This window comes from Hyalella azteca, unplaced genomic scaffold (assembly GCF_000764305.2).
Source record: "Hyalella azteca isolate HAZT.00-mixed unplaced genomic scaffold, Hazt_2.0.2 contig1759, whole genome shotgun sequence".
NCBI lineage: Eukaryota > Metazoa > Arthropoda > Malacostraca > Amphipoda > Hyalellidae > Hyalella > Hyalella azteca.
In genome coordinates this window covers 1-24,863 of record NW_025932060.1, presented here as the reverse complement: position 1 = coordinate 24,863, position 24,863 = coordinate 1, and the positions used below count along the sequence as shown (strand labels likewise).

At 38.9% G+C, this 24,863-nt stretch overlaps 2 protein-coding genes across 3 annotated transcripts; both read left to right on the top strand.

The window, feature by feature from the left end:
• The first annotated feature begins 1,630 nt into the window (after nucleotides 1–1,630).
• LOC108671478 (39S ribosomal protein L14, mitochondrial) lies at nucleotides 1,631–8,816 on the top strand. 2 transcript variants are annotated; one of them, XM_018159030.2, is made up of 4 exons: nucleotides 1,631–1,751; nucleotides 7,060–7,222; nucleotides 7,489–7,614; nucleotides 8,197–8,816. In XM_018159030.2, the coding sequence occupies exons 2-4, from the start codon at nucleotides 7,111–7,113 to the stop codon at nucleotides 8,322–8,324; spliced, it is 366 nt and encodes a 121-aa protein (XP_018014519.1). In that variant the 5' UTR covers nucleotides 1,631–1,751; nucleotides 7,060–7,110; the 3' UTR covers nucleotides 8,325–8,816. The 2 variants fall into 2 exon arrangements, with proteins under 2 accessions (XP_018014519.1, XP_018014518.1); XM_018159029.2 differs by lacking the exon at nucleotides 1,631–1,751 and adding an exon at nucleotides 2,382–2,642.
• A 4,663-nt stretch (nucleotides 8,817–13,479) lies between these two features.
• LOC108671476 (bestrophin-4-like) lies at nucleotides 13,480–24,857 on the top strand. Its single transcript, XM_047883938.1, has 10 exons — nucleotides 13,480–13,972; nucleotides 14,388–14,522; nucleotides 15,245–15,411; nucleotides 15,766–15,923; nucleotides 16,128–16,205; nucleotides 17,777–17,929; nucleotides 18,184–18,264; nucleotides 19,182–19,333; nucleotides 19,924–20,096; nucleotides 22,879–24,857. Exons 1-10 carry the CDS (start codon nucleotides 13,794–13,796, stop codon nucleotides 23,655–23,657), a joined length of 2,055 nt encoding a protein of 684 aa, XP_047739894.1. The 5' UTR covers nucleotides 13,480–13,793; the 3' UTR covers nucleotides 23,658–24,857.
• The last annotated feature ends 6 nt before the right edge of the window (nucleotides 24,858–24,863 follow it).

The following is a 24,863-nucleotide window of genomic DNA, read 5'->3' as shown; positions in this document are numbered from 1 at the left end:
ATTAAAATGGCATCTTTTCAAGTTGTCTTATTTAGCTTCGTTGTTATAATCGTAGCGCTTTTCATATCGTTATCTAATGAAATATGTTAACGCATTTAGCTGGTACAAATTAATGTAGCTTCGATAGTATATACTGTATACAAAAATTCTATTAGTGAGATAAGCGTGTGTTCTTTGTTTGGAAATTAATACAGAGAATAAAAATTGTCTGCTAATCGTGAATATTCTTATACCGTAATCCGTTTCTAGTAGGGAAGAGTAGCTGCTGTGGCTGTTCTTTTAGCGTTTTGACGGAGAGCGATCTGAGCTGGCATTGTTGAGTTCATGCGTGTAGTTAAAAAGCTTCAACGAAACCTGTTCTGCACTTATTGACTATGAGGGCATGTGGTCTAAAGACCTACAAAAATCCTGCGATTTATGAGCTTTTGAAAATCTACGATTTATGAGCTTTTTGAATTGAATATTGAATTTCGCACTTAGGGTATGTGCAAAACTAATTCCTGGCGAGCTGTCCTAGCAGGTCAACGTTTACGCATTCAGAAGACTTCAAGAGGTCTGAGATTCGGTCGGCGTTATCTGCAGCCATTTCAGTCTAAAATGAACGGGAAGGTGGTATACAGGAGCGCCCATAGTGCTGCCTTTAGAAGCGCTATTGTTTTCCACAGTGTTAAACCACGCTCGGTGTTGTCTCTTCCCAGGTGCAATAGCCTTTAGCTTTGAGCTCATTTACGTGGAGCTGCCATCGCACTGACCTTACGTAAATTCTGAATGAATCATCATTCAACGACTATTTTTCTAAGGGTGTAGTGAGGTTGAATATCCGAATATCCTTCCACATTCGGAGATATAGTATTTACAATAACAAAATGGCGATAAATGTACCTAGTTTACTCTCTTGGGGATAAAGCGTAGAACCGGCGCACAGCATTACGTTGAGCCACAGAGCACAACTCCGTTTTCCTAAACTAAACAAGTCAAGGGTTAGCAACCTCAAGTAAAGAAATTTTCTAGCACTTTGATAAGGCGAAGAAAACTTCTTTCATCGTGGTTTCATTTGCTGTTGCACAACGCTTACTAGACGTGTACACGCCTTTATGATGTTTAAAAGGTCTAGTGTAACTGTCTTGCTCCAAACTAACCATACTTACAACCTGTTGGAATTCCTCAAGATTACTTTGGTGATCGTTCCGTATTTATCCTTTAAGAAAATTGCAGGCGTTCCATGCAATACTGAGCTGGCGAAAGGTTCCGCTGCTAGCTTGATTCGTTTCTTCAATATCGTGGTTGCTTCTTATCCGCTCGATCATTGCTTCCATACCACTCATCCAATCGGGCTCTCCAAGCTCCCGCGTTGCCACGTCGCCATCTTTGTAGCATACTCGCGCCTTGGCTTACTCTGTCGTTCCTACACATTTGGATATTTTGGTGGTAATGCAGAAAGAAAGAGCAAAGCAGAAAGGACTACGCTATTGCCAAAAGCTTCTCTCATCAGCGAGAAACCAGTATTTAAGAAAATAATTCCACATTAACGATGTTGATCCCTACGAAGTGCCGGCAAAGCAGTGGTGTGCAGATTTTGCACGCCTGCCTCCCGTTTCACACGATGATTTACTAAAATATTTGGTGTCAGCAATACAGAATTCAAGGCATATGAGACGCTTAAAACTTTGAAGCAATTTGTGAATGGATGGGTGCGGGAGATATAAACCCACAAACCAGCAAACTGCAACAACACTGTCATTTCTGGCAAAGTGAGGAATATTGGATCATTACAATGTAATCTGATCTGTATATATGATTGCTTTTTATTCATACTTATGTAGCTTATCTAGTGGCAACTTGGCAAGTGACAGATTTTGCCCCTGGAAAATATATAGTATCGTATATTACAAATATTAACGGCTTGTTCACTGATTTACGATACGTATATCAGTGCGATACGTAAACTGATACGATATACACGGCATTCGTGGCTGATAAACTGAAGAAACCATTCCATTGTCCAATTTTCTGTTTAAATAGTCTTAAGAACAACTGGTACATCCAACAACGGCACAGCAGCGTCCCATCTTCAAGCAAAAACTTCAAAGAGAGATAAATGAAGTAGATTGAACACGTGGGCGAAAGCTAGACCATGCTACAAATATGGCAGCCTATCCCACAATGCATCTCACGATTTGGTGCCATGACGTAAACCTTTTTTTACGATTCATTGGCAATATCAAATCATTTTTTTCGAATATTCGACAGACACGTACAGCAAACAAAGTATATACGATTTGTAAACCTTTACAGGTTGCGAGTAATCAGAATTGAATTTATATGTATATGAATGCATATCAATGCTCATCACAGATCACACTGTTAGGCCTAATTTCTCATCGGCAATGTTTAAATTAAACTTAACAGATCACACTGTTAAGTTTAACACAAGTTCAATTTCTCCTCGGCAATGTTGTCAAGCTAATAGTAAATGCCGCTAATCCGCGGGCTGCAACAGATCGTTAATTCGCCACTTCATTGCAATCGGCGTTTAATGCACACAATTGAGCCGGTGTTTGTTGTACAAATTAATATTGAAGTCAACTATAAACATGTTTTCTCTCAAAAAATGTTGTCGTATCACTCCACAACTACAAGTGGTGAGTTGTTACCTATACTTATGTGGATTAATTTAATTTATATGCTATCGTCCGTCAATGCCCTATCTAGTATCTGCTAACCTATCATGCCGCTAAGCGTGAAGCGTCTAATATTGATACAGCACACTAGTGTCTGGCGGGTCTGACTTTCAATGGAAACAATGAATTTTGTTAACAAAAAAGAACCACAGCTTTCTGAGCAATATGAACAGTGGCAAAGGCAATATTAAAATTACCTGCTATTTATGGAGCTTGCAAGATTATTGTATAAGTTATAATAAGTATTATAGTATATGTCACAAAATGTCAGTGCTAAGCGTGGAAACTGGAATATACAATCTACCTGATACCTGTAGCTGTAGGGGCAGTAGGGCCGTGATTAGAGCTTTCCTGCCATTTCTGGAACTGCACGATTTCTGCCAGATGCGTTACCTCCTATCTAAATTCTAATTGTTTACAAAAGTGCACAATTGGGCTATAAGATTCCAATTGTTTTGAAAATTTGTCACATTGGACTGATTGGAGCCGTGAGATTTCAAAAACAAGTAGAAAAATGCCAATCCTGGAGCCTCAGTGTCACTGGTAAAATTGTAAATTAGAAGTAAATGTGACAAGGGTAAACACGTACCGTATTTTCCAACACTCTAAGGACGTAGCAAAAAATGAATGGCTATAAAAAATACACCGTATGCGCAACTCAAGTTCTGTTTGCTTTACATCACTCTCAAAACACCGCACTACGTGCCAGCAACAATGAAACGTCACAAAATGTTGCCATATTTATTTAAAAGCCTTTAGAATGCAAACCTACAAAATCCATATATTCCGACACTTGCCATTTTTGGAACCGCAAGTTTACCGCAAGTTTTCATGTCAACCGGAACCACAGCAGAGAGTATTTTATGCAGCTAATGAATTTCGCAAACTTTGCTGGAAGAGAGATTATTGAATTTTAGAAAAAAGGTGGGATAATTCAATGAAGGCTGGTGGTAGAGCTGCAATCTTGATACTTTATTGTGATTCGTGCTATGATAACCTACGTAACAATTTTCATATGATCGTTATAATTTTTGCACATTCAAATTACACATGATATAACATAACGCACCCAGATTTGGAAACCATTATTGCTCAAATGAAGCAAAAATAAACGACAGACCATTGACTTATCTTGCAAATATATATATATTCATATTAGGTATCACATAGCATAATTACGCTCTGTAATTATGCCATATTGACCTAATTTGTATAGTCCATTTACGCGCATTGTTATTAGGTATTGATCGTGTTGATTTTGCCGGCCGGGAGGATGTCGGTAATGTAGTCCCAACATTGGCATGCAGGAATGCAGCAGGATCATACTGTTGACATACAGGTTCATACCCTACTTGCCTCAACCAGTCCATTCATTAGAAGGCACCGATGGCACATCTAAAGCCATGTTGCCTTCTTTAGTTCTGTACATAATTCATGTCAGATTGAATTGTGATCCATGAATGAATATTCATTACTGTGCTGACTCTTAGAACCTGAGTCCTGAGGTGACGCATTAGCAATCTAGTTAACTCGTATCCAACCACAACACAGTGCGGATACACGTTTGTGTGTACGGTCAGTGTGATTACGTAATTTGCATTGCCGCACGTCCATATTTAAACTATTTTAGCTCTCTAAAAGTACGGCGCTGTCGGCGCACTGCGCATTTTTTTTACCGGCATAGTACGGCGCACCGCGCAGGTCATTAAAATGACAATATAAAATCCCGCGCACCTGGCACATCTTCCTGACCTTGGTGTGTGTCTAATTCCAAGCTATGTTGGAATTAGTTTTTATGTATCTAAAACCGTCTCTTAACTTAATCATCCATTAATTTATTTACCACTTGAAATCAGCAAATACAAGTATACTTGAAGGATTCCTAATATATTCACAGACTTATTTAACCCTTTACGCCCTGGCGTGACGAATTTGTCACACAGAAAAAAACATCAGTTTTCCAACAATTTCACGTTTTCTGTCATTTTTTCGTAAAATTCACAGGAATAAAAAAAGTCTTAGATTTATTTTTTACATAGGTATGTGTACCAAGTTTCAAAGTTATCTGTCGGTAAGTAACCGAAATAAAATTTCCAATTTCCAATGGCAATGTCCAATTTCTTATGGAAATTCTATTTTGGTTAATTACTGACAGATAACTTTGAAACTTAGTACACATGTAAAAGATAAATCTAAGACTTTTTTGTTCATGGGAATTTTTCCAAAAAAGTGAAAGAAAATGTGAAATTCTTAGAAAACTGACAAAAAGGGGGTACTGTAGAAATCTATCACCTCCTATGATTTTTGAGCTACAACATCGAGACGCATTTTGGATAGGTCAGAATGTCAGCTTTGGAGTGAGACTCAAAACCGAAAAAGTGAATTTTACGATTTTCATCCCAGAAATTCAGGGCGTAAAGGGTTAAAAGTCTCAAACCATAATATTCTTTCTACACAAACAGTTTATCACTATTTGGTAGAGCAAGGTCAACTATCAACTTTGACACATTTTTCGATGTTCTCACTGGGTGACTTGCACTGTCTCTCTTTGGATCTCAACATTTTCCTGCCAGATGGCCCAGACCTAGTGTTTTGGTAATAGTATGGCGCGCAAAAGTATGACGTCACTATTTCAACCATCAACAAATGCATGGAACTAAGAAAAAGCTTAATATAAAGGAAGAAAGTCAAGAAGTGTCAGAATTACCCACGATGTTGGAATATACCGCGTTTACCCAATATTCTGGCCAGGTCAGGATGAGTCCTAAAATTTTCTGATATATTGTGGCTCTATTATCATATAATTTTAGTGGGTATGGAATCTAGCAGCTCTAATGACTAGTGACATGTATTATTGTTTGATTGAAAATATTGTGGTTTGCACTTTGCAAACACGTTTTATATAATTTTCAACTTCCCCATTCTGCATTACTTCAACATTCCTGCCAAAATATCCTGTAGAACGTAATAACAAGTCAACTTTAAACATTTCATTAAAGACAGGGTGTGTACTGGTCATGGAAAACCTGGAAAGTCATATAATTTAATTTTTCATTTTCCAGCCCTGGAAAGTCATGGGATTTCATTTCAGGTTATGGAAAGTCATGGAATTTGCAAATAAATGGAAAAAAAGGAAGTTTTTTCAGTGCTGCATGTGTTAATCCATTAATGCCAACTGCCAAGCGGTTTCATTAGGAACCAGCAGAGAAAAATGGATTCATAATAAAATTGTAAAATAAAATAAATATACCAATGGATGCGTAAGTTTGATACACATCTTGTACATGTTTTGGCAAAGTTTGGTTTTGCTGCACTAACTACTCTCTTTTCAGTTAACATTCAAAGATTACTAGAACCAGGTCATGGAAAAGTCATGGAATTTTCTAAATACCGGTACACACTCTGTGAGGATTGCCTAGTTGCATTTACGTCAGAGTGGTCCGATTGCATTATCACGTTATTCATGTATACAGTTGCCACTTGAGTGAAGACAAATGTTAGTGTTGCTCTACCATCAGACTTTTTAGGGTAACATTAGATATTTGCAGTAACACATGCATGAGACTTACTGACTTAGTAAATAAGTTTGCAGCTCATAAATGGCATTCCATGGTGGCCTGGTCAAAATATGGAATTCATGGCTCAAAGAAATGGAATCACAGCTCCATTAAATGGAATCACAGCTCCAATAAATCGAATCACAGCTGGCAAATCCATAGAACAATGGCCCAAAAAATCTAGTTGCAGCTTGCCAAGTAGATATATTCTATGCCTGATTCTGGCTGCATTTGATCCCATACTTCCAACAAAATCTTACTATTTGTAGCACAATTAGCAACATCATATCAGTTTTTGCCCAGTTAAAAAAAATGTATTGTCTCTTTAGTTTGAATGCATATACTTGGTTTGTCACATCCATTTTTTACGATATTTAATGCATTTTTATTTTGAAAGAAATTATGGAGAATTGTGACTATTCCTTCTATAATCTATCTATCCCTTTGTGTGTGTGATTGTGTTGTTCTATTTCATCTGTGATGGTTTTGGAATTTAGAAATGATAACAATTTATATTTTGGATATTAGAATAATACCTACTAAAAATGAATAAAGATTAGTTGTCTACTCATAATTAACTTTTCAAGTGAAAAAATTTTTTTATCTGATATCATAATTTTAAGCTCTTTTTTAATCAAAACATGCTGTCCTGAAGGATGAGTGATATAAAATGTTATCATGAATGCTTAGGATTAGAAATAACATCTTATTCCTCACATCTAAATTTCTGCAATTTCTTTTTTAGGAAATTTCACAATTTGCTTAGATTTATACTTCACAATATAAATATATTGTTCAGAATATCTTGATCCCATTTGCAGGTGGGAAGCAGAAGTGTGCACTGCTCTTACACCACAAGACAAGTCTGTAAGATGACTCGGGTGAGAGTGGTTGACAACAGTGAGATCGGCAAGGCTGCCATGTTGGATGGGAAACCTCCTAAAATTATCCATATTTATTCAAAGATAAAGTACGGTGTCACAGGTGTGTACCATATTCTTGCATTCTTATTGTTCAACTTTATTTATAAGCCGCATGTTATATCGCAGTGTTTCAATGATTTTGTTTGTAATGAAACAGCTGGCTTAGAAAATTTCTGATAAATACCTATACTATACAAGTATATTGTTAATGTAAGTTCATGGAAAGTTTTAATTACTTCATTCTAGTGTACATTTGAATGAGGTATGATGTGTCATAAATCTAGTTTTCCCTAACATTTTAGACCTGAATTTGTTTGCTTTATTTAGGGGATAAAGTGCTTGTCACCGTCAAAGGGGAAATGAAGAAAGCTATCATAGTTGGCTGCCATCAAGAACAGAAAGCTTTCATCCCAAAATTTGACAGCAATAATGCAGTACTTGTAGATGAAAATGGTAAGTAATGCTTAAGTATTATTGGTTTTGTCTAAAATGTGCATTGAATGAATATATTATTTATATTCACATTGTTCCAATGAAGATAAACATCAATGCCATGACCACTTGATATTATTGCTAGTACTTTAACCTGTTCTCATGGATGCTGACTGACGATTGTGCCAAGCTATGCCTACCTAGCACTTAATCCTAAGATTATTTTGTTCGACAGAGCATTGTTGTAATTTATCTAGCTGTCTTTGGAGGCTCGAATTCTTTTGCACCTTTAGAGAGAGAAGTAAACTAATGCAGTTTTGATCCATCAACTGTGTTGTTTAAATCGGTCAAAGCATGATGGTTTTTTATTCGACGATCTCTTACATGGTGTGTAAACTTATCTCGAAGAAATTTCACTCGAAAAGCTATCTATTTATTTCACAGTAATGTTTTGTGTGTACATCATGCAATGTAGATGCGATTTCTTTGTAGAAGTGACAAAACCTAGTCTGGCTTCTATAAAACATTAAATTTTTCAATAATAAAATAGAGCTGGTGTCCATCCTAGAGTCCAGATTAGAACAATTCACCAAATTCTTACAGGATCACCACTCGGCACCCGCATCCTCGCGCCCATACCCACCTTCCTGCGCAAGAAACTGAAGGAAATGAGCAGATCTAAGGGGGCAGACTACACCAAGCTGCTCTCTATCGCCACTAGATATGTTTGAATATAGTTATTACACGTAAAAGTATTTCGGTAACAGGGCAAGGGCGCAATGAGTGTTTTTTTTTGAGAAGTTCACAATGCGTAATTTTTTGTCTGGATGCGCAGAACTTAAGCAGAACCTATTTCTAGAGGGGAAAGACTAGTCGAATAAAATTTTCCTGCGGTTTTGTTATCAAAATTTTAGAATTCAAATTGGGGGATAAGAAATGGCTTGCTTACTCTCTTGTTACGCTCTAGTTCTCTCTAAGCGAGATGAGTCTAGTCATTACGAACTTCGAACATAGATTTTTCAGAGCGTCAACCCCGGCACAATGAGTATGTTGTCTTTCGCCCAGTTTATTTTCTCTGTTGTTCTATGATCAATTACATTGCTTGCCTTAAATGCAGCCCTTAGAATCGTGCCATGCCATTTGTGTATTTATCTCATGCGTTTCATTGTTGAATTTCTGTAATTATTAAGAAAAACTTTAGTTCAGTAAATAATTTTAATGTAGTTGTATATTCTTTGCTTCGCCCTACCTCTCTGTAATTTAAATACTTCAACGTAACTTTCCATTTTACTTTCTACAAAATCTTCACGTGATTTTAGCTAAAAGTTTTACGTACTTCATTTTTTTTCATACACTTTACGTTCTTATGGAATAAGCTAAAATTTCATCAGTCTTTCTATGAAAGTTTCGTTCATTTAATGTCTCAAGAGCGATCACCCATCACTGGAAATATTCGTGTCGTTCTTCGTATGTGCTGAATTTAGTTTAGTTTTCTAGAGGTTTATTCACACTGACGAATAAATTGCTGGGTTTATGTCTTCGGCTAGAGATATATCGTACACTTGCTTTACTTACTGTTACGGGCTGCAGGAAAATGCTGTTAACACGAACGCTCGATGAGAAATTTGAATAGAAACTCTATCGGATGCCGACCTATGCATGACGTTTCGTATTCTGGGTTCGCATGAGATTGCAGATTGATACATTCTACTGATTGATTAGTTCGACATTTCTATAGAGTCTCCTATCTGATTGATTTGTCCGCAAATTCGGGAGTGTTCTATTACTGTTCATGAGGTGTTGAGAATTGCCCAGTTGTTTTGGCCCTCTAGTTAATTGAGCGTGAATCTCGTGAGGTGCGATGCTAGACAAATGGTCCCGTTGATCAATGGAACTCAGAATCTTGGCTTCTCTCCAACTTCAAGGAGGATTGGCAACCTCTTGACAAACATTACAGCTATGTTCTATTTTTAGCTAATAAATTAATACTCTGATTTCCAAGTCTCACGTTTCAGATTATCAAAATTTCTTGACAAATTTCAAGCCTCTTCCGCCTATCAGAATGGTGGAAATTTATAAATCATCACATCCAATGTAAAATCACATCCAATGAACGATAAAAAATTTATGAGGCTGTAATATCTGGCTTGCATGTCAAGAGCTTGTGATGTTTATCTAAAAGTGCTGTAAACTTTGTCTTCGTCAAACCCTGCCGTTTGAAATGATGGCCTGTTTCAAAATTTTCGAAGTTCGCGATGAATCTTGGAGCCTATACGGAGCGCGCTTCTCTACCTCCACTAACATGTCGTCTGATCTTATCCGATGAATAGCTGGTCCATAAATTATTGTGCGATAAAGATCTAAGTCTGTGATTACCTGCAGCGACTTGCGAAGATTCATTATTTAACCGTATTACGCATGCATTCATAATTCCAACTCGGCTTTTGCCGAGTGTAATGTGCGTGATTCTCAGTATGAGTAGTTGAGGCGAGAATGGAGCATCCTGAGGACGCAGTTCTCCTTAACCCCACTACAAAAACGTGTTTAACAGTTGATACTCGCACTTCTGGTGATTTTATTCTGCATCATTTGTCAGTTGTCACGCAATGAGCACTTCGGGTTCATACGAGATCTCACTCACTTTCTTGGTCAAGTTGTACAGTCAAGTCTTACTCGAAACAAGCCTCGGTGATCTCCAGATGATGTGTAAAGCTGACAGGAAAGCTCGGGAAAGTGGAATACCTTATAATAGTTACTTGAGAAGTCCTTAACTTATTTTCATCTTTTAATGTTTTACCAGGTATTTGGCTACAAAAATTATTTTGATATCCCGCCGAAGGGCTTGTCGTAGCCGTATATTCCATAGAAGGAAAACTCCATGTGAAGTAGGTTCCATGATAACGCTTCATACGTGTTCGATAATGTGTTTACTTCATTTATAAAATGCACCTTGGCTCAGCCGGGGTAATTTTTCTTTTTACGTTTGTCCAGCTTTTAACATAACATACGGTAACATAACATAATGATGTCGGCGCTGAAATGTAGGCTTGATGTGGCCTGTCGCCGATTCTTTTCCTTTTTTACGACGGTTCTAGCATATGAAAGAAGTGTGTCTTCGGTAAAACAATGAAATGCTAAAATGGCTAATGGCGCATTTTTGCTGATCACTTCGAAATTTTTTATTAGCCTCATCAGGCGTATGCGTTCGAAAATCTCTTGCCTTGCATATCAAGGAGTAAGAAGGCTCATAACTAGACAGAAGGGAAGCAACTGTGCTAACTGATGATTTAATTTTTTTTCTTTGACTAGTTTACTGACCAAAATGAGTAGCTGCTGATCATCCACCAATTAGTGAGGTTGGAGGCACTTCTAGTCAAAACCAATATATCTCTGCATACCTTTTTATTTATTTTTATTTCGTTCCAGTAATATATGAATTAAATTTGTCAATAAAAATTATTGATAAAAGAAGATGAATCAAGTTGAATTTTTCAGTCCTAGGTAATTTGAATCTCGCTTTCCTCTGAGATACCGCATTTGTTCACTACTCCGAAGCTCACGCCTCGTTTGTTAGCGCCGGCCTTGTTTTTGTGCACAGGACGCAGCCGCGACATGTCTGCCGTAACTCGTGGTCGCTGCGACAGAAAAGTTCGAATGTTTTTATCTAAGAGCTGCAGTCATGCTGCTGTGAGCACCCTGGTCTCTTATAACGCTATCGTTATTGTCTGTGAATCTGGCTTACACGGAAACATGTACGGGCATTTTCGAAAAGGTTTCACAACTTTTTCACGTTGGTCGCGATCGTTTTCAGTATACGTCCGCTAGTCAGCAGCACAACAGGCGTCGTCTCGGTGACCTCGAGAGCGCATATTATTTGTTAGGTTGTCAACCTTTTGTTGATGCGTTGTGCGTTACCTTGTGCTTATGTCATACTCGCATGAGTGGAGCTGAATCAGCAAACCTCGCTCTTAACACGCGTGCCCCACATGAACCTAGCAATAAAGTTTTAGTTGTGACCTCCATTTTTTAAGGTTATTGTTTAATGTGATCCATGAAAACGGATTATGCGAAGGCGTTTGGCGTTGTGACTCTTCGGAAGTGTGTGCCACTTTTATTTATTTGATTTGAACATCATGTGAAGCTCAGAGTAAATAAAGTTCTGTGAAGTGAAGGCAGATTTAAAATTCGAAAAAAAAACATTTTCTATGGTGCGCTTTCTCCCAGATAATAATGCATGTCTGGTAAACTTCATTGTTAACTGGTACGTTGTTTCACTTGATGCACGTGAATCGACTTGGATGTGATAAAATTTCCGAGTAAATCATTGGAATTGAAGCTGCAAAATTTATTAATAATTTCTGGATAAACTTTACATTTGCGAATAAAAGTAATTACTTTTCCTGGAAGCAGTGCTGAAATCCACATCCATGTCTATACGAATTCATTTTCTTGAGATGTCGTATAAATTATTGCGAAATCGATAACTGAATTGGGAACGCGAATCGTTTCCTTCAATACCGGTAAAGAGATTCTTTACTTTGACTATTTATTTAAAGACTTTAATATAAAATAGCTAATTATTATTTTTTTATCTAAGATAATGTGAAATTTGCAGTTACTTATAATTTTTATACTGTCAAGTAACCAATGCTAATTGTTTATCGGCTTTAACGATTCCTCATTTGAGATTTGTATTAAATTTGCGCTTAAAATTTTCAAATACGTTAAATTATTACGTAGTCAAATTAATTAGTGAACACCAACAAACATCATCAGATATGCGCAACAACACAGGAATTCAACGTTCAAAGCTTCAGCATAAGCCAAATTGTCTTGAGATGTACCGTCGAGATCATTAGCTAACATGAAGCGTTTTTTGGCCTCGTGAGCCTTGCCACTGTCCGAGCAAGTGAGTCGCGTTGGTCAGTTTTTTGAGGCTCGTTGTGACCGCGACGCTCGGAGCTCCACATTCTTCTTGCCAACGCGTGAACGTGAAATACTGCATCGCCTGCACCATCAGACTGTTGCCTAAGCTTCGTGTACATGAGCATGCATCTTTGTACACGGCATAGATGCGGTTTTTATGTGTGTGCAGCGACGCTGCGCTTAGAAAAAATTCCCAGGTGGATGTTGCATGCCAGTGTACAGTGCACACAAGGAAGTAGAAAAATGTCTATTTCATAACCGTCGTACTCGTCTTGAGGAAGAGTTACGCTGCGTTCACAGTGTTCCTTAAAGCGCTGCTAGTCTCACTTTACAGCGGAAGCAGTGTTTCTTCTTTGAAGGATTCGATAATTATAATCATTTTATGATTCTAAAAATGGCTTTACAATGATCCACTTGGGGCCTGTCTTGGGCTAGATTTTATAATGCAAATGGCGATTTAATCTCGTTTATATTAAGTAACAATACTCCACTGAAGTCAAAAATGTGATTCCATCGAACCGAAATCTTTATATTTCCAAGAAAACGTCAGCATCTTACAACTGCTGTTATTGGGGCGCATTGCTGCTTCCTGCATGACGGCTGCCATTGGTGCAGTATACTCCTATTTCTGTCTTGTTAAGTTGTTACGTACGATTTAAGCTAACATAATTAAAGTTTGAAGCTTGACTCTGTTAAAAGATTTTTGTTGTCTCTATTTTCTCAGTACTAATAAGTATTTTTTTACGTAAACTTCTCATAATAATCATAGTACGAGACACACTAAGCATAGTAATGCGAGTAATATTTTATTGAATGAGCGCTTTCATTAAACTCTATGGTATATATAATTGATATTTGAATTTCCTCCTAAATATTTGACGGCCATTGGGAGTGAATGCAACTCAGGGAAGGAAGCAAGCACACCCGTGCTTGCCTAGGAGCGCTTCTCGCTCTGCCAAGTGGTTTGATCGTTTACAACTAAACTGCCGCGCCAGTCTTCGTATGGCATGTGCGTCGAGCAAAAAAGTGCGTCATCCGGTAGAGTTTTTTCGTTATTTTGAGTCGGATGTTGCGCTCAGCGTTGTAGTTGATCGATTCGTTTGCTTAAATACACGATTTAACACTTTCCTAATTCGTAACATTGTTAAACCATTAGATTGCGATCCCATCCGCATTATTTTTTTCAGTATACCTTCTCCTTAGAATTAAGTCTACATGTGAGGCAGTATAACACAGCGTTGAGGTTATGCCTAGCATGAGTTTGATGCAGAGGTATGACGGTCTCCTACCAGTACGATGTTGCTTCGTCGACATCTGGGGGGTTCACGCGGCTGCTCTTCAAATGGAAAGGTTCTCTCTACAAGCTTGTCTATAGAGAACTTTTTCTATTCGTCGTGGCCTACGGTGCCATGAGCATCACCTACCGACATTTCTTTACTGAGGATCAAAAGAGGTGAGAACATATGATATAATACAATTTAATTATCAAAATCTGAATTCTTACAGCGTTTAGATTGATTTACAGCGTCCGGCAATCATTTTTCAGCTTCCCTTGTCTAATGTGCTGTAATTTTTTCCATATTCAGTTAGAATTAGAATAAAGTTGGCATTGATTAGAATTTGAGCATGAGCTCATAATTCTTGTTATAAAGTACTCTCACAACTTATTTAATTCATTAAATTCACAGCTATTATTGCATCTTAGATTTCACGGACCTTAGAGATATTGATGATGAGTATCTTCTTAGCAATATGTACTTGAGTATAACGTTTACACTGCTTGAAATCTTCGCTAAAAAAAAGTTTTCATGCAATGCTAGATTTTCATGGTTGCAAGCCCGACGTTATGTTAGTGAACTTTTACGCAGATCGTTTGAGCGCGTAGCCCTGTACTGCGATACGTTCATGAACTACATTCCCCTGTCCTTCATACTCGGCTTCTACGTATCCTTCGTGGCTTCGAGATGGTGGCAACAATACATGGCGATTCCGTGGCCGGATAAGTGAGTCATGATACTGCAATAACTTATGGCCGTATTTAAGGACACTCGATGTCTTGACGATTATTGGTAATTTGCATGGAGTTGCCCACAAAGCTGTTTCGTGACGATGCTCAAACATGGGGAATTTTTGACTGAGATGCAACGAGCGTCATTGCAGATTTGAATAACGGCAAGTGATTAACTGTCGATATTTTAGGATGACTGTAGATATCAGTGTGAATATTTTTACGTGGAATTTAGATTGATAAGATTTAATCGGCATGCTACTACTTCGAAAAGAGTGTTGAAGTGGAAATTTTGAAAGGCTTAGGCAAAGGACATTTTTTAAATGAATCCTATAACGATCGCAAGTGTGAACAAGCTGAGTTGATTGAAATTTGTATAATAAATCATATATTATCTCTAGGCTCAAGTTAGTCTTGGATTGGTTTACCACTCATTCATTACGTAAATTTTCATTCGTGCATATCAAGTACCGAATAGTGAGCCAGGATATTGTAGCCAAGAAGAATGTGCTAAAATGAAAAATTATTTATCAAGCGAAAGCTTATGGGAAATATTTTATGGCACATTCATTTTTGTACATGCGTATTTTATGCCAGTACATTTTAAAGTTGTCTTTATTTTCCTACTATTGCATGTAACAAGCCGTGTTTTCATAGTTTTCCTGCATGACATTTTACTTCATTACACGATAATCATTTAATTTTGTTGCTCGGCAGGCTGCTGCACTCTATAGCAGTGCACGTATCAGGCTACGACGACCACGGCCGTATGCTGCGACGCACGATGGTGCGCTACCTCAACCTCAGCCTCGTGCTCGTGCTGCGCTCCATATCGTCGGCCGTTAAGAGGAGATTCCCTACCTTCGACCACATAGTCGAGGCAGGTGCGGTGGGGATCCATTGTTGCAGTGCATTGTCCGTGTGCAACATGATGCAATACTAACATTAAGGTATACACTTTCATAACAATCGGAAAATTATCGCAGACGTAATTGTCCTTAGCCGCCCTCTACAAGACACGACGTGTCTACGAACTTAATACGAGTAGGCAGGCCTACACTGTGCCCATGTTTTCGCTTTATCTTTCTTGGTGTCAAGCGAATCACTTGAAATCACAGATAATTGGTTGGAAAAATATATCTGTACAACTTTTGCAGGAGAACTTTCGATCCAATAATTGAATTGAACTTCTTGTGCGATGATGCTTTTGGTTGCTATATTCGTATAATGATCTACAGGCTTCATGACCAGCACGGAGCTACAGCTGTACAAGTCTGTACCGAGTACGGAGTTCAACACCTACTGGGTGCCGTTCACGTGGTTCACAGCTCTTGTGCGAGAGGCTTCCCTAGAGAAGAGAATTATTGATCCATATGGAGCCAAACTTATTATGGAGGTGAGACTCATCGTGCATGTGCTTCTATGTCTTATTGTTCCGAGTTTCAGAGGTAAACTTATAGAAGCTATTATAATTTAGAATTTGCACCTATCGCTAACCACTTGTAACAGGTGTAATTTCTGCCACTGATTTAGGAAGTTTCATGTCTTCATTGCGTGAGGTAATTATTTGGTGTCACTATTTATGCCTTTTTTCCAGCAGGAGTTCAATGACTATCGACAAATGTGCGGCATGCTGTGGAGTTATGATTGGGTGTCCATACCGCTAGTTTACACGCAGGTGAAATAGTTATCATGCGTTGTCTCCAGCGTTTCTTGTTTTCACTATATTCTTCACGAACTTCAGAACTTCACTAACGCACCACGAATTTAAACACTACGTTACTGTAATCGATGGCTTGGATTTCACCTTGTATCGTGTGAACTGATAAATGGTATCTCTAGTTAAACAAGATCTTCGTCATCCGACAATCACAGTCTGATCAGTGTGTGCCGTTTTTCTCGTTCACCAATAAATCTAATTTCTTATGCGTCAGTGCGGCAGTTTGGTCATTGGATGTTTTGAGAATTCGTTCATTTCTATAGGCAGGGTGGCCCAGTGTTTAAAGTTCAGAGTACCAGGATTGGCGCAGAGGCGCGGGTTCGATCCCAGCTCTGTGCGCCAGTTTCTGGTCAGAATCGGCGAGGAGGCCGGGCGGTTAAGCACAGCAGAATTGGAGCAGTGAGTTGCGAGTTGGAGACCGCAACAAGCCAAGCTGTGAATGTTCAGCGATGTTAAGAATCGGCGACAGGTCTACGGAATCGGCGACAGGTCTACGGCCTAATAAACGCTGAAACCGCTATTATTATTGTATAGTTGCGACAATGTTACTTTTCTTTAAATTGCCGGTTCGCTGATTGTTACTGAATTGAATTTTTTGCTGAGAATCAGTTCTGAAATCTTTCGGAAAGTTGAGACTTTTGCTAATTAAAATCTGGAGCCAGCTTTGTCGAAATTTCCACGGACGTTATTTGCTTGCTTAATTATCTTGCGTCACTGATCACGCGGTCGAAAAAATTGAGACTCTTTTCAAACAAAGTAAAATATTCTGTAATTGTAAATTTATCGAAACGCAGTTCCTTATTTCTTTATACTATAAATCATCTTGGAAACGAATATCTAATCAAGTTGTTGGTATATTCATCTCATCTAGCTTATTTCGTTTTCTGATTATAACCCTCAACACAACTTACATGTAGCCAATTGTAACGTAACAATTCCTGTTGCATCTGTTCGTACTGTCCTTGTCTTGTTGCAGACATTCCTGGAGTTCAGATCCAAGTGTGGTTTGCTGTGGTGCTATGACTGGGTGAGCATCCCTCTCGTGTACACTCAGGTGACTGTCTCAACGCTAATATTTTGACAGCGTCAAGCGTACATTTAAATGCATGCTGCAAACCCTCGTAAATGACCGATAATAAGTTATTTTTGCCAATTTGCAGCTTTGTAGCAAGCAATTCTTTTTCTGCTAGGTACAATGTACTTGAACATTTATTAGTCGCAAAAATTTATTTATTCGTTAAATAAAATGAAATTTATGAAAATTATTCTCAACTTTCAAGTTCGCCTGCTCGTCAATATGGCTGTTATTTGAATTTTGTGTTTCGATTTAATTACACAATTGCATTTAACTTAAAGTAGACTTTAGAACGCATCTTATTACACTGCATAATTTGAAAAAACTGAAACACATAAAAAAACGAAACAATCACAATTTTAACCTTCTTTTGAAGAATACATTCCGATACACACAATATATGATAATATTTCGATGACGCTATACGCCGACGCTAACGCGATCTATACGTAAGGTGGTGACCATAGCAACGTACGCTTTCTTCATCGCCTGCATCGTGGGACGGCAGTTCGTAGAGAAGAGCCCCATACCGTACAAGATGAAGCCGGACCTCTACATCCCCTACTTCACCCTCCTACAGTTCTTCTTCTACATGGGATTGCTTAAGGTGATAATTATTACTTCTACTTTATTTATTTTTATTGGCATGAGTTTGTTTTGGGATCGACACAAATTGTTGGAGAACGGAGCTAGTCATTGTGATGGAAAGCTATTTTGGTTCTTATCAAACTTCGATCCATCTTATCGGTCCATGCCAACAGTCGTGACGAATTTGTAATTTGATTATCCGAATTAATTTTCTGTCTCATCATCATGACATCCGTCTTTAAATAGCAGTAACTTTATGACTTCTTTCAACAGGTGGCAGAGCAGCTGATCAATCCTTTCGGTGACGACGACGAGGACTTTGAGCTCAACTGGATAATTGATCGACATATGAAAGTGAGCAGCGCGCGCCTCCTGCTGATGCCATATATGGTGGCTGGAACGATCCTTTCCCCTATGGCAATATTCGTTACTCTCCTTCTAAAATAATTCTTAGTGATAACGTGATCATGAATGTGAACTTGCAAAATTAATTCTTCCAAGACCAGCACTAATTTTTATAATGAGGTCAGGACCATTTTCGTATCATAACTTATTAAGAATGAGGAGATTTACGATTAATTTTTTACGAGAACTTATTAATTCAAGGAGATTTTACGACCGTGCTACGGTTCTCTTTTCGAATCCACGAATGTCGTTTTACTCTTGTAAAGTCTCCCCTGTTATCACAATGATTTTTCTAGTTGAAGTAACATGAATTAAGTAAAAACCGTTTGAACCCTCTTTAAGCAAGGCTAACTTTCGACTCCTATTTTTGAACTTAATTTTTTAATGACATCCTGCCCCCGTATTGCAACACATCATATTCCCTCTTTATAAATGGTAGGTCAAGGTACCCCGACACGGTGGGTATTGTTGATCCGCTCTAGAAACAGCTCCTCTATGTTGAACACAAATAAATTGGAACGAACACCTTTCAAATTGCGATGCAACCTGTGAACATCGTTTTAGATTTGGACCGGGTTCTCATCCATGTTTCATAATGTATTGGTTGGTATTCATTTTTTATTGTGAAAATAATGCATGAAACATTCTACCTTTAATCTGATGATGACAAATTTACAGACAACTACGAAATCTGACATTCAGAAAATTTGCTTACCACGTAGATACGTTACGTTCAGAATAGACCTCGTATATAAGTTAAGCCTCCTAGACTGGTAGGTATTTAACTAAAAAAAGGTTGTTATAACTTGGGTGTCTTTACTTCCCTTTCATGATTTGAAAATGAAACTTTTTAATTTGTACGGCAGGTTTCGTATCTGATTGTTGACACCCTCATCCTGAAGACGCCGCCGCTCACCAAGGACATCTACTTCGACCAGACGGCGCCCGTGCTGCCCTACACCGAGGCCGCCGTCCACTTCAAGAAGAAGGCTCACCGAGGCTCAGTGGCCCACATGACGTCAGTGGATTGAATTATTGTCTGATTCAATTTCAATCTAGTTCCATGCTTCTACTACCTGTATCAATTCGCTTTTAACACGTAATTTCTTCTTTTTTTTTAACACGATGCGGATTAGCGAGAATCTATTGCATGTGAATTTTGTTGTCATTCAATTAACACTGAAGTTTCATTAAATTAAATTGAAACCAAATTCTAACTGCCAACTTAGCAATTAATCATACACATAAAAAGCAAAGTTCAACAGTAAAAGTTAATGTTAGAAACAAGTTGGACAGATTCACAGGAAATTGTCATAGAATTAAGTCATCGATCGTAGCTATAAGTTGGATGAAAACTGTTTTTGTCTAGCAACGCATAACTTTGATACTATAAGTTCTGTCCGTCTATAAGGATGATATGAATATCCTTGATTCACATTTTCATTTTACTTTGCATCATAATTGTGGAAATTTCATCTTAAGTTATTAAGTTTGATTAAAGCCAGAGTTATAATTTAAAAAAAATAAACATATATTAAAGCTGATAATTATCTGATACCCAAACCTTGCTTATTCTTTGGAGAAATGATTGTATTGTGTTGTTTCTAGGATCCCTGAGGACCAACAGACGTTTATTCTGCCCGACATAGAAGAAGAGTCTGACGAGGAGAGATCAGAGGCAGACGACGCCACCAAGAAGGGGAAGATCGCGTCCGGACTCTTCACCTCCACGGGAGCCATGCTGCGTGACACGTCCTTTGCAGACCAGGGTAACGTGCGAGGTCTTTGCATACCAGGGTAACGTGCGCTGTCTTTGCAGACCAGGGTAACGTGCGAGATCTTTGCAGACCAGGGTAACGTACGAGGTCTTTGCAGACCACGGTAACGCGCGCTGTCTGAACAACACCTCAAGTTCAGTCCTACTTTAAGTTACAAGAAAGATGAGCATGAATAAAGCATAGGAACACAAATTGCTCCAATTTGTCTCATACTATTTGTTGGACATTGAAGAGCTTTCATCCATGAATTTTGTTTCTTTCACAATTCAATCTTCTCATCATAATGCACAATTATGCATTTAAAAACCATTAGGCTTTTGGACCAGTTTTTATTTGTAATGCAATAAAATGTTAACCATTCTTCTTATAAGATTGCTAATTTTGAATTTTATAACGATTATCGATTTCAAAACTAATTGTCAGTAATTAACGCGCGAGGTCTTTACAGACCAGGGTAACGTGCGAGTCTTTGCAGACCAGGGTAACGTGCGAGGTCTTTACAGACCAGGGTAACGTGCGAGGTCTTTGCAGACCAGGGTAACGTGCGAGTCTTTGCAGACCAGGGTAACGTACGAGTCTTTGCAGACCAGGTAACGTGCGAGGTCTTTACAGACCAGGGTAACGTGCGAGGTCTTTGCAGACCAGGGTAACGTGCGAGTCTTTGCAGACCAGGGTAACGTGCGAGTCTTTGCAGACCAGGGTAACGTGCGAGTCTTTGCAGACCACGGTAACGCGCGAGATCTTTACAGACCACGGTAACGTGCGAGGTCTTTGCAGACCAGGGTAACGTGCTAGGTCTTTGCAGACCACGGTAACGTGCGAGGTCTTTGCAGACCAGGGTAACGTGCGAGGTCTTTGCAGACCGCGGTAACGTGCGAGGTCTTTGCAGACCAGGGTAACGTGCTAGGTCTTTACAGACCAGGGTAACGTGCGAGGTCTTTGCAGACCAGGGTAACGTGCGTATGGATCTCCCTCACATGCATATTATTAAAATTTATATCAAATCCTTCGAAGTTCACATCCACTTAAACGTTCAACTCCCAACCATCTTTCGGTTGCAAACGTCTCTAAAACAGTGATGCCGGCATTTTAACTATGATTTCTACCACATGCTTAATTTTTGAAGTGATAAAAAATTGCTTTTTCCGCTGATATGTTTTATTCCTTATTAATATACAGTGTTTTTCATATTGTAAGATTGTTTAGTGCTCAATTAAGCTTTCAACGAAGCAAGACAAAATGTAATGCTTATAACAGCTGAAATAAATAAAACATGTTATGTTCATACTCAAACACGCATCGTTGTGGATTCTAAGAATCATCTTTAATTTAAAAAAAATGCAAGTGAAATCGGGTGACCTTTAATAGTTACTTTGGAAAGCTCTCTACTGGCAAGCTAGTGCCCGACGAGCGTAATTTGACTTGACTCCTTTCTTCCCATTCCAACGAATAACGATGTAGACGGGTTTTCATAAGTCCTCAGAACTTACATACGAGTTTATTGTGCATTACACAATGGATGATTTAATGTAAATTTCTTATTGCAAAGCCGCATTGTTCGTACAGAGGTACTTTTGAGCCGCAAATCAACCGCGCGTTCCTAGGGGGATTGTTCCTGAGCGCCCTACCGCTGAGCTCGCGGTGTCTGACTGCAGGTCTCAGTTGTGGGGTTAAGTTAATATGTAGGTAGGGTTCCTTACATTAAATTATTATGTAGGTAGGATTCCTTACATTTCCCTTCTCTGTCTCTTTCCCTTCTCTGTCCCTCCTTGTCACTTCGTCTCTTTGAGATGCTAACGCTGCTTCCTTCGAGCCAGCTTCAGCGGGCTGGACATCTGAGACCTTCCACCCCTTGTGGTGATGAATAATTGAGACCTTCCACCTCTATGGTGATGTTCATCTTGACTTTCGGTGCGAGATAGCTTAATAGCTGAAGCGCTAGTAAACATTTGGCCACTAAACTCAACCGCGCGTATATTTTTGATGCTCAAATAATTTCTATAACTAACATGCCCAAACACATCACAGTCTTCAGCATCTGTGTCATCAGGCGTGAAGCAGCTCCCATGAGGTGAATGTGGGCTTCCATGAAGGGCATTACTACTAGAATTGTCTCAAGTGTTTTTTTAGAGTTCAAACAGACATGAGGGCTTCTTACTATAATGTCAAATGTGATATAATGTATAAAGTGCGGCATTCATTCGTTTCAAGAAAAAATTTCTAATTATGTGCAATTACTGCCCATATTTTGGTTGCGTGTCATACTTTAAATATAGTTCGCTAATTAATTAGTGGCGAGTAGATATCGTCTTAAATGAATAAGTACTGATAGATATGGTAATTAATCGTCGAATTCATATCGCTGAAAGACGTTCTTTCAATTCTTCTGGTCAGTTCTTGATGCACTGTTTCCTCAAACAATGTTTATATACCTGGTATACAATCTCTTATTTCAATCTTAATAACAATGAAAGCGGTTTCAGCGTTTATTAGGCCGAAATCCTGTCGCCGTTTCTTAACATCGCAGAACATTCACAGCTTGTTGCGGTCTCGAACACGCAACTCACTGCTCAAATTTTGCTTTGCAACCGCCTGGCCTCATCGCCGATCCTGACCAGAAACGGGTGCACAGCGATGGGATTGAACCCGCACCTCTCTGTGCCATTGATGGTTCTCTGAACTTTATCCGCTGGGCCACCCTGCCCTTGATGTAGAGCCAGATAGTATTTTAAGTATTTTATTTATATGCGATTCACGTGAGTGAATCGCAGTTACTAACAAGAAGGTGTTTTTGGCAGGCATGTGGGCAGCGCTGTCGCGGCTGTTGGAACTAATCAAATGCTCGTGGCGACGGGTGCGGACACCGAGAAAATAATGGATTATTTAGTCCTGCCCATGGAAGATGATGGCGGAGACGTTGATCATCCCGAAGCTGATTGGAAGAACCCACACATCACACAAAAGTCAAATTTCCATTTACCTGCGTCTCTGAAAGCCAGACTGGCAGTTAGAAGGAAGCCAGTAATGAAATGGAAGCCGTACCACCGCCCACCAGAAGTTCGACAAAATTTAGATGAAATAATCAAAGAGTCCACGCCGGAGGGCTGCTACGAGGAAGAGTGCGCTTTCATGTGGAGAACAATTGAAGAAGATGCAGACGTTGGCAGACCACCTACCCAGCGCCTAGCACCTGTGCCGCTGCCCAACGAGTACGATGAGCATGACGACTTTAGTGAGAATTCCAGTCAAATTCAGGACCCACGAATAATATCTAGTTATACAAAAAAGCAACATCTCGCCGAACGAATGAAGAGTTCGTTTCCTAAGTCGATACCGCCTTCTCTGTTCAGACCCATCAAGAACCACCCGTCGTTGAAACCGAGGACAAAAAAATTGAAACAGTATCAACTAGAAAAACGAACGAAGCCTGTGCACCACCGTTCCTTACCACAGCTCTGCAGCAGAAGTGCTTCTCAACTCAGTTACTTCAAAACTAGAGTCAGAAGTTCCAGTTCAAACTCCCTGCCATCTGAACGGGACAAGAAAACAGAAATCTGCCAATGATCAGCTTTTTGCAGAATCAAGAAAAATCCACCACCACCTTCAGAGTTAAGATAGCAAGTTACCAGTAGACTTCATAGTCCGTTTGCTGTGACTGATGGACCAGGGCAGTCGGTTTTAAGTATGGCATTACTTTTTACCCTAGCGGGAAAGTTGATATCATGGACTCACGGTAACCTCTGTACTATTAAAATTAGTTGAAGCGAATCAATATCTCATTCTTAACTTTGCATCGTACATATTTCAAACGATGTTCTGTGATATTCCAACCTAATTGCTCAATATTCTCCCTTAATCGCGAATCGCTGCCAAGAATTGCTTCATCCAGTGAACGGATGTCAACAATGTCACAGATGTGCTACGCCAGTGGTTCATAACTACGAGCTTGACTCACTAAAGGGACTCATGAACATAACAACTGAGAATTTCAAATTTTGCGCTCATCTCGTAAGCTTCCTTGATCGACAGTAGAGGTAATCAAGACAACTTATGAAAAAAAATGCGGTCAGATGATCAGAACACAGGTGTGGTTGTGCGTGGGACGATGCGGTATTCGTAGCCGCACTGGTTACTTTTATTAGATTATGTTTATGAATTAAGAATGAACGGTTTACTGTCATTGCTGCTGATTATTGGATTACGATGATGATTGCAAGCTAGCAGCCGCACGTCCCCTGCGCATCAGGTCGCAGGAAAGAAAAACCCGAATTATCGGTATCAAATATCGATATTAAGATTAGGAGATTTCCTTCCCTTTTCTAGAACCAAATGATTAAACTATCGGTACACTTGTGCCGTTCCAGAAGGAAGATTGATGTCTAATTTTCGATTAGAAGCCATCAATTATTAATAAGTCACAATAAGGGCGCATGATAATTCGTTCAATTTGCAATGAAAGACAGAGTAATTAGACATGTCGCAGCGGTCTAATTATTTACGATGTCATCTAAATCCACCTTGAAGCTGAGGTTTACTTATCCATGCAAAGAATTCCGAAACGAAGCAGATTGAAAAGATACAGTAATTATGAAATAATAGAGCAGAGAGCAATGTACCAATGCAGTGAAACGATGTAGTTTCTTTTTTCATGCAATAGTTAAACGTTTCCATTGTTTGCCTATTGCAGTTTTTTTAACTTTCATTCAACATGAAGTAGATAGTACTTGCATCGATTGGAATTTCTTCAGGTGTTAGGATCAAGTGTTCATT